This window comes from Corythoichthys intestinalis, chromosome 2, assembly GCF_030265065.1.
Source record: "Corythoichthys intestinalis isolate RoL2023-P3 chromosome 2, ASM3026506v1, whole genome shotgun sequence".
Taxonomy (NCBI): Eukaryota; Metazoa; Chordata; class Actinopteri; order Syngnathiformes; family Syngnathidae; genus Corythoichthys; species Corythoichthys intestinalis.
In genome coordinates, this window is record NC_080396.1 from 46,985,465 (window position 1) to 46,995,985 (window position 10,521).

Consider the following 10,521-nt stretch of genomic DNA (forward strand, 5'->3'; position numbering starts at 1 on the left):
AGTTTTAATTACCTGTGATAAAGGCGGGAGTGCTTGCCGAAAAATGTCAGGTAATTAAAACAACCTACAACTATTGTCTGGGATAAAAGAAAAAAACAACTAACACATGACAACTATTTTGTCATTTCTGTTTGAAATAAAGGTGCCTTTCCTGGAGCAGAAAGTTTAATATAGTTTCTGAATTAGTTAATTAGGATCTTCACCCACATGAATGAATTTAAGTAGCAAAATGAAAGACAAAATTGGTTTGGTTGCAACATTGAGAGAATATTACGTTTTTGATACATTAAATTGTAATGAAGCTATATTAATGTGTCCGTTCATAAAAATGTAAGGCTGACAGCAATTTCTAATAATTCTCAATTGGAGTATATTTTACAATTGACAAACTAAAGTACACACTGTGATAGGTTACATGCGATCTTTCAGTCACCAATTAAACCTTTATTGCAGTAGTGTGTATTTTAATTTTGATGTACTGTAACCGTGTTTTTCATTTTGGTAAAATCAGCAGGCTTTAACAAACTGACCGCGCTTAAAGAGTTAATCTCCCGATTTCACCAAATCAATTTAAGGAGCATGGAAATAAATTATTATTTAAATAATAATGAGTGATGCTGAAACCGAAAATAAAAGACGTGCGAAAAGAAAAGTAAACTAGTATTTACGTTCGAATGGACGCTAACTATTACGATAAAACCGGAAGCTCGGAGGTCGAGCGCTGTTTCATGTTGTCATTTCCGGTCTGAGAGCTGCGATATTGCGTCACTTCCTGTCTGCGGGATGGGTACTGAGACGAGCGGCGCAGGGTACTGAGAGAGGCGGGCTGCAGCCAGACTCTCTTGGGACATGATAGAAATTGCCAAAAGTGCTACATACAATCACAGGCGGATCTACTATTCAGGCGAAGTAGGCGATCGCCTTAGGCCCCCAACCAGTAGAGGGCCCCCAACCAGCTGCCCTTGCCCCACCGAGCAAGGGCTTGGGACACCGAGCCAGCAGCACCCCCAACTATTCGTCATGTATAACTATGTCAGCATACCAAACAAACAAATAACAAAACAAAAAAGAAAGCCATTCGAATGCTGCATTTATATTATCTCCCCCCCCCCACACACGCACTACAATGGACTGTTCCACGACGACAGAGTGAGTATCAGTCGCTTAGCTTCATTTAGCGCCGTTTAGCATCGCTTAGCTGTTCGTTAGCTTCACTTAGCTTTCCCGCGTGTTTCACGCCACTAAGCTCGCTATTTTTACAGCTCACTTGCTACTTTGTACGTCGGCTAGCGTTTATTTCTAACACATGAGTGAACGTGCTCTCAATGAGAGCCAAAGTGCAGTGAGGGAGAAGTTGAGAACAGGCCTCTAATGCCTCTTTTAACTTTCTTCTTCCTCACACCGAACATAAAATACACGACAGCACACCATGTGGCGAAACAATGCAGTACAGTTCCAATCAGTCACACAGTAACACTCAACAGCTGGTTAACAGCATTTGCTAATGAAAAAAAAAAAATCTATTAGTGACACCACAAGCAATGATGAAAAATGTTTTTTTTTTTACGGAGTATAAAGCTTTCGGTGAACGGTTTAAAGCACGTACCTCCGGTGAACATTTCAAAATAAAAGCACGTCATGTTCGTCATATAAATAACGATTTCTGGAGTTAATCCCACATACTTCAGAATTAATATTATAATATGTAGAAAAAATACTACAGAATACAGATTCTACAGTAAGAATAGCTTTCAAATGACACTTTTTATGACAAATATGATTGGCAATGAATAATTATTATAATTATTATACTACTATTATTTATAGTAGTATACTATATTAATAATGTTAAAAATGTTTTTAAAGAATTGTTTTGAATAATGTTGGAAAGGCAAAGTCAGTGTTGTGAATCTGTTTACTTTCCATTCTTTTGCATTAGTAAATGTTATCAGCATTTAACCTCATTGTTTATTTGTGATTGATTATTGTTATTTACATGATTATTTGTACTTTAATAAAGAATATAAGTGTTCCAAAATGGTTTTGTGAATTAATAAGCGTCATCAAAAATTTCATTGCTAAATTATTAAAAAAAAAAAAAAAAAAAAGAAAATTATTAGATTAGTCCAGGGGTCCCCAAACTATGGCCCGCGGGCCGGATACGGCCCGCCTCCACATCTGGTCCCTGAACAATTAAAAAAATTTTTTTTTTTTTTACTTGTGTTATTTATTTCCTGGCTTTTTCTGTGAATAACCCAGAGAGGGTTATTTGGTTATTATCTATTTAATTAATAGTGTTGTTATTATTATATTATATTTATATTATATTATATTATATTTAGGGCTGTCAAAATGATCGCGTTAACGGGCGGTAATTAATTTTCTAAATTAATCACGTTAAAATATTTAACTTAATTACGCACCTGCCCTGCTCAGACAGATTTAAATGACAGTACAGTCAAATGCCCACTTGTTAATTGTATTTTGTGGAGTTTTGCTGCCCTCTGCTGGCGCTTGGGTGCGACCGATTTTATAGGCTTCAGCACCCATGAGCATTGTGTAAGTAATTATTGACATCAACAATGGCGGGCTACTAGTTTATTTTTTGATTGAAAATTTTACAAATTTTATTAAAACGAAAACATTAAGAGGGGTTTTAATATAAAATTTCTATAACTTGTACTAACATTTATCTTTTAAGAACTACAAGTCTTTCTATCCATGGATCGCTTTAATAGAATGTTAATAATGTTAATGTCATCTTGATGATTTATTGTTATAATAAACAAATACAGTCCTTATGTACCGCATGTTGAATATATATATATATCCTTCTTGTGTCTTATCTTTCCATTCCACCAATAATTCACAGAAAAATATGGCATATTTTATAGATGGTTTGAATTGCGATTAATTACGATTAATTAATTTTTAAGCTGTAATTAACTCGATTAAAAATTTTAATCGTTTGACAGCCCTAATTATATTATATTATATTATATTATATTATATTATATTATATTATATTATATTATATTATATTATATTATATTATATTATATTATATTATATTATATTATGTTATATTGTGTTATATCATATTATATTATATTATATTATCTTTACTTTTGTTCCGTGAAGAATCCAGAAAGGGTTATTTGATTGTGGCTTTCTGAAAAACAATACATTTTTACATTTAGGCACTCCTGCAATCGTCACACTTTTTCTGTTACAAACCGACCCCGCCCCCTCATCAGAGAAGGAAAAAGTTTGGGGACCCCTGGATTAGTCGACTAATCGTAAAACTAGTCAGCTGACTAATTAGGAGAAAATTTGTCATTTAGGACAGCCCTAGTGTACCGGAATATATTTTCTTCACACCCTTCTCACCATGAAGAGGGCCCCTGGATATGTTCGCTTTATGCCCCAAAATTGCTAAATCCGCCACTGCATACAATTATAACAAAAGTCACTGATAAACTTTAGTAATCATGATGTAGCTGAAGATATTCTTCTTTGATTGCAGGTTATATGTTACAATATTACCAATAAATTCATATTATTATAAAAATTGAGTTTTATTTTTGTTTCATCTTGCACGTTATATACAACGTTGTAAGATTAGTCACCAATTTGTAAGGGCATACGTCACTATTTGTAAGATTGCCAACGGCCTCGGGTTTCAGTTATTTAGTATATTCTAGGGATGCATAAATATCAATCCAATTTCCAGTTTTAATCTCAGGGCCGATTTAACTATTTTTTTACGTTTAGCGCCGTCGGTGCCAGCCAATGAGGAGCGGGGCCAAGGCAGGGGAGGCTGGAGTTCCTCCATGAGGAGGAGTCAGTCCCGGCGTATAAAATGACGCTTTTGCGTTCGTCTGGTCCTTCTTCCTCCCCAAGTAGCTACCCGCTGTCATCATGGGTTTCGGTGACCTGAAAGCCCCCTCCGGTCTGAAAGTGCTGAATGAATTCCTTTTGGATCGCAGCTACATAGAAGGGTCAGTGTCAGTACAATACATATGCGACATTATATTCATGGAAACAAATCCGGTATAGAGCATGAGCGGATGATACAAGAATACCAGTGGTGTTCCTTATTACCGGCAACGCCATTTTGGCTACGCGTGGCTACGAGCATCTACAGACGGAACGAAGTGAATAAAAGAATAACCAAAGTTGTAATAAACTTGTTTGTTAGATACGCATTAGATGCGTATAAATTGTCGGTACTTCTGTTGCGTTGAGTTTATGGTGGTCGCGTTTTGGGGCAGAAATGAGATGTTACTACCATTGGGCCACATGGTAGCTGACTGCTAGTGATAATTACCTTTCCACGTAAGCAAAACGACGACGTTTTATTCATTTGGAATCTTAACACTGAACATCCCTAATTAGCAACCTCAACATTTACGATTGCGCTTTTGCAAGATTCGATAAATACTCAGAGGTGTCATGTTTGTGATTTTCACTTGTTTCTGAAACCTAACAAACAAAATGCACTCTAAAACAACAGTACTTTGCTTTCAGACTACGTACCGCTATGAGTTAAGAAGGACTGAGTAGCATTTTTTTTTTCAATATCTGAGAAGTTGCCAGAACAGACCGCTTTACATCAGTGTTTTTCAACCTTTTCTGAGTCACGGCACGTTTTTACATTGGAAAAAAATCTCGCGGCACACCACAAACCAAAAATGTTCCAAAATTACTTTCTGTACAGAATATTTAATTATAAAATAATTTTCAATATTTATACTTACTCAGTGTGAAACCTGAGCGTGTTTAAATGAACACAAAGCCAATATCCTGGCAGGAATTGAAGAAACACTCACGAAGCTCTGTCTCAGCTTTGTCTCTTTAGTGTTTTTATCAGACGGGGACTTAAGCAATGTCTTTAACTGCATCGGGGCCGAGCATCTCGCTGACAATGGTTTTGCAGGCAGGCAGGTAGTATTAGGGGTGTGAGAAAATATCGAAATGATGATGTATCTTGATACTTTGTATCTCAAAAGGTTATCGATATGCTCCTGTCAAGAATCGAGATATTGTTTTAACCCTATATTGCCAAACGTATCACATTTGATACACCTAAAATTTCATGATTTTGAGACTAATTCAGAATTTTGACATTTCTTTTCGGGAAAAAAAAATGATGGATGCAAGTCAACACATGCATCTGCAGGTTCCATGAAAAAACAAACAGCATTTAGCAAGGGTTATAGATATCTGAGCGCTTATTACACATTTTCATTTTGACTTATCACAAATTTTGAAAACAAAGGTTTCATTAGGACCTTATTTTTCAAATTTTGGGATTCTCTGATAATTGCTTAATATTGCTGGCATTAAAGGTTAAAAAGGTGTCAAGAAAAAAAAGAAAAAAAAAAGGCTGCCATTAACGGTGCATGACACCCAATCCATTTAGAGGCAGCTTACATGGCGACTCTGTGACACAAAGACTCAATGACTGAGTAGTGGAATGGCCTCACATGCATATGGTGTCGGCGAAGACGAAAAATTCTGAATCTTGTTTCCAAAGTGGAAGAATTCGATTGCGGGGGATTGGGGGGGGGGGGGGCTTGCTCCACATGTATATCAAAGGCTCCCGCGGCGCGAGACCACGCCGATAACGTCAGCACTCATACACGTCACATTGGGCGTACGCAGCGGTGCTACTAAACATTAAAAACAGCAAATATGGTGGAATGTATGCTTTAATTTACGGTTATAATATTATTTTAAAAAATGTTGAATGTTTCCATTTTTGTGCCTTTTAGAACAAAAAAATGCCATTGCTTCAAGTGGGCGGTCATATTTTTTTCCGGGCTGAGGAACTTGGTGGGGTCGAAGTGCATCATTTGCTGTCGCCTTGTAAATCTGCACTGCCCCCCTAGGTCCTGGCATGAATACTACATTGTTTTCATGAGGAATTGCGACATTATTCGAATGGAGACGGGCCCATATAAATGCAAATTTGACATTTTTCATATTCTCGTAGATTCACCATGTAAACGGCCCCTTAGACTAGGAACGTTCGTTCATTCAAAACCAGAGCATTCACAATCATTCGGTCAGATTTTCTGGGCATTTACAGGTCACTTGCTTTTCATTTTGGGGCATTATAGGTCATTTCCTGTTGAGTTTGAGTCACTGCCCCTTCATTTGGGTGATTCACAGATCACTTCCTGTTCTGTAACGCAAAATAAACGGCAAGTAACCCATAAAATACCCCAAAATCAACAGGAAGTAACTGAAAATCAACAGGTAAATGACCTTAAATGGCCCAAAATTACTCATTGCCTGGCATTGGCCGCAACTGACAGCCATAGACCTTCAATCAGTTTGAAGTGGGGGGGGGTGGCAGCGAATGAACGAATGTTCAATGGATTGGACGTCTACTAGTGATAAACTCATTCCAATTCACAGCAGACGCTTGTTTTTCTGTTTATTAGTTTTTTGTCGAATATCCTAGATTGATTTCCTGACCAATGTATCGAAAATCGTTGTATCGGTATATCGTCAGATCATCGTTATCATGAGCTTTGTATCGCGTATCGTATCGTAAGGTACCAAGAGGTTCCCACTCCTAGTATTAATGTCTCTGCCACAGTGTGGGACTTTTTGGATTTAGCAACAAGTTCAGCAACAAGGTAACTGGCTTTGAGGGCTTTCTCATTTGCCTATGTAGTTTTTCTGAAAAAAAATTGCCTGTTGTTCAGTGTTTTCATAAAGGCAAACAAAATAGTGCATCGACTTGTTTTGAAGCGACGGGTGTTTCGTTTGGAGATGACGTTTAAGCTTGCTTGGCACCATGGCGCTTTTGGATAGCGGCTCGTGTCGCGTTCAATAACTGCTCGGATTTCTAGCCATCAGCCACCTTGCTGTCCTGGACAATGTGTTGGAATAAAACACTGGGAGGATTGACTGTCGTCACATATGGATAACATCAAAAGGACGCTTGTGTATATCGACATTTAACGAGTCTGATCAAATGATGTACAGTAGACTTGCTGGGGTCCACATTGTCTCGGACAGCAAGTTGGCTGATGGCTAGAAATCTGAGCAGTTCTTGAACGCGACACGAGCAATACCTGGCTCATCTGCACACGACCGAAACCTTCTACCTAGTCCTTTCTTCCTACTGCAACTCCGCCCGATGGTTAAAAAAAAAAAAAAAAGAAAATGCAATATTGAATAATTTCTCACGACACACTAGTGAAAGTTTAACCAGTTGAAAAACTGCCTTACATGACCTATTTTAAGTTGTATGATGTACATATTTAAAATTCAAGCTATAAATTAATACTGTAACTACTCTTTCCGCGTTGTTACTTTTATCCACTTCGAAGATTATTATCAAATATTCTCATTTTTACCACCCCAAAACATTTTTATAATATGTACTCATTCAGTATAATCATTTCATACTGTCAACTTTAGACCAGTAATTAAACAACGCTTTCATACAGCCGGGTATAATTTGTGTTAGCAGTATACAAATCTAATTAAATAGTTGAAGCTGGAAATTTTAGATTCAAGACCAACATGCACTAGAGCACAGAGGGAAATCTGTGACGGTAAAAACATGAATAGTAAATGTGTGTAGACTTTAGGATCACCATGTATAAAAGTTTCCACTCTTTTCTCCCTGATGAAACGCTTTTAAATTTTCATACTGTACAGTCTGGTGACGGTCCTAACCTCATCTTCATTCTTAGGCATGTGCCTTCCCAGGCAGATGTTGCAGTTTTTGAGGCAATTGCAACCCCACCCCCATCTGACCTTTGCCACGCCCTCCGTTGGTTCAACCATATCAAGTCCTATCAGAGCCAAAAGAACAAGTGAGTATTCTTGCTATGGAGACACAACCAAGGCTCTCAGTTACAGAAACCAACCAGCTATTTTGTCAGCCTTCCAGGTGTGAAGAAACCATTGGGTCAGTACGGCCCAGCAGGTGTAGCCGACGCGACCGCAGCCATCGCCAAAAAGGCAGTGGATGAGGATGAAGACGACGATGATGTTGATCTTTTCGGCTCTGATGATGAAGTGAGGACACAAATATGATTAACATTAAAAGAGGATACAGTAGAGCTCGTATATACAAATCTAATTTATTCTTTGACAAATCTTGCAAGCAGATACGTTTTTTTTTTTTTTTTTGCTAGTCATTTTCCAAGAAAAATGGCAGTGACATTATAAATGTACAATAACAAATTGAATGTAAATAAGTATAAAACAGATATGCGTTTAATTTTTTAAAATACAGGAAGATGTTGCATCAAGATGCAATATTGGACATTTTTTGGAATATAACTTATGCAAACCTATGAGCATTGTTGCACACATTCCCAATTTGGTTTGCAGATAGCTACAATATATACATAGGCACACAGTTAGAAGGGTTTCAGGAATCATTTTATGGAGGAATGTACGGTAAACATTTGCGGAATGGGTAAAGTGAGTACATTTGTTGAATGATTTGAACTTTTGAAAATGTCTTTTTCACTAAAACAGTGGGTAAACGCACAAGCTGCTGAAGCCTATCAAAAAGAATTTGGCCATCATTAAAAGGAGCGGTTTCGCATGGGCTACTTCTTCGTTCAACTTGAGCATGTTGGACTCGCTCCTAACCTAAACTTTAAAACTCAAAGAAAAATAAGCTGCATAAGGTACTGCAAGTAACTAGAAACTTTTGCTCATATTTGTCTGTACATTTTTGTGCACTGGTAAAAGCAAAAGTGGCCGCAGTGGCAAACCTGAAGTGATTCATAGTCTGCAGGTACGGAGGGAAGCGCTCTATCAATTGTCTTGCTTATGATTTTTTCCAAAGAAGATCCAGTGTACATAAACGTGGAGAAGTCTCCATAGTTTACCTCGTCTTCAAATTTTTACGATTGGTCAACTTCAAGTGGTGGGCTATTTTGAAGTTCACCCACATTTTAGTTCAACAAAACCGCTTGTTAAGATGTATAAAAATGTATATGAAGTCATGCAACCATAAGATACAGTTTCCTTCATCGCCATTCTCATTTTGGTAAATCTTAGGGCAGTTTAAAGGACTGCCACATGCCAAATTTTGAAGACCCAAGTTAAGTTACAAGGATACACTGAAAACCCCACAATTAAATCAACGGTGTGCAGGCACTAACCAACATTTTATTGCAGTCAGTCATAGTTCTATTCGTTATTGACTAGGTTTTCCAATGATACCTTATTACAATTGGTTTGAAAATCAGCACGTTGGAGGCCGTTAACTCACGCCATCATATTGGCTGAATAGGTCAGTCTGATTGGGAGACCCATTGAAATTTGAAACTCGCTGACCGAAATGAGACCTTCTTTTCCAACCTTAAAACGACAGTATCTTGTCATTTTATTTGGATTTTTTTTTTGGGTCACATAGCTACTTCACTGTTCCTAATATTCTGTTCTAGGATGATGCTGAGGCCGCAAGGCTGAAGGAGGAGCGTGTGGCAGCGTACGCCGCAAAGAAAGCAAATAGTAAGTGATCATGTTGTGTTTTTTTAATTGTGCTGATACTTTTGAATTTGGACTCCTTATGATGATCATCTATCACCATCTTTCGGCTGACGTGTGATGTACACCATATTTACCTGACAGAGTTTAAGGCTTGATGTGGTGCAGCTATTCAGTAGTTTCTGCGGTGGTAATTTCTTAATTTTTCCCCAGAACCTGCCCTTATTGCCAAATCTTCAATTCTTTTGGATGTCAAACCATGGGATGACGAGACTGACATGGCAAAGCTGGAGGAGTGTGTCCGCAGTATTCAGATGGACGGACTCGTCTGGGGACAATGTAAGCAAGTGGCCATAGAATTGAATTAGAGCTGCAGGTCTCCATTTGATGATGATTGAATATCACCATCTTTCGGCTGATGATGTGATGACACTTAAATGATCTGAAACAATTGGTAGAGTCGACTTGGAATTTCAATTTGGAAATGAAGCAGTCATGTTGACCTATTGGTATTTTCCTACAGCAAAGCTAGTACCTGTGGGATATGGCATCAAAAAGCTGCAGATCAACTGTGTAGTTGAAGACGATAAGGTGAGTGTATTGGGCTCTGATGACACCAAAGTAAAATAATAAAATTGAAACACCCACCCATCTTCAACCGCTTATCCAAAGCATGTCCTACTGAATGTCTTGGGCTTATAGTAGTAATCTCAATATTTTTACACCAATTACCAAAATGTATACGTAACAGAACTTTTTTTGGGGGGGTGATACCTGGCACATGATGACCAGGTTAATACATTTTCTGTTTATTGGAGTTATGCACACATGCTCATAATGATTTCCAATCAAAGAGGTTTGATTATGGCATTGTGAATTTTTTTTTTAGGTGGGCACCGACATTCTTGAGGAGCAAATCACAGCATTTGAAGATTTTGTACAATCAATGGATGTTGCTGCGTTTAACAAAATCTGAGAAGAAAAAATAAAGCACTTGGATAAAGTTTGTGTCTGTAGTTTGTTTAATTTGAATGAAAATATTCC

General features: G+C 37.7%; 2 protein-coding genes across 2 annotated transcripts in view; one reads left to right on the plus strand and one right to left on the minus strand.

The window, feature by feature from the left end:
* The window catches only part of arl11 (ADP-ribosylation factor-like 11), a 24,261-nt gene extending 19,289 nt beyond the window's left edge, over window positions 1-4,972 (minus strand). The window contains exon 1 of the mRNA XM_057823704.1: window positions 4,761-4,972. The gene's annotated coding sequence lies outside the window, so the exon portion shown is untranslated. The remainder of the gene's footprint in view (window positions 1-4,760) is intronic.
* eef1b2 (eukaryotic translation elongation factor 1 beta 2) lies at window positions 3,836-10,481 on the plus strand. Its single transcript, XM_057823700.1, has 7 exons — window positions 3,836-4,001; window positions 7,719-7,841; window positions 7,911-8,046; window positions 9,435-9,501; window positions 9,691-9,816; window positions 10,001-10,068; window positions 10,367-10,481. Exons 1-7 carry the CDS (start codon window positions 3,922-3,924, stop codon window positions 10,451-10,453), a joined length of 687 nt encoding a protein of 228 aa, XP_057679683.1. The 5' UTR covers window positions 3,836-3,921; the 3' UTR covers window positions 10,454-10,481.
* Window positions 10,482-10,521: the final 40 nt, after the last annotated feature.

Coding starts and splice junctions, on each gene's coding strand:
- eef1b2 (XM_057823700.1), top strand. CDS start 3,922: ATGGGTTTCGGTGACCTGAAAGCCCCCTCCGGTCTGAAAGTGCTGAAT. Junction 4,002..7,718: donor GATCGCAGCTACATAGAAGG/GTCAGTGTCAGT, acceptor CTTCATTCTTAG/GCATGTGCCTTCCCAGGCAG. Junction 9,817..10,000: donor CGGACTCGTCTGGGGACAAT/GTAAGCAAGTGG, acceptor ATTTTCCTACAG/CAAAGCTAGTACCTGTGGGA.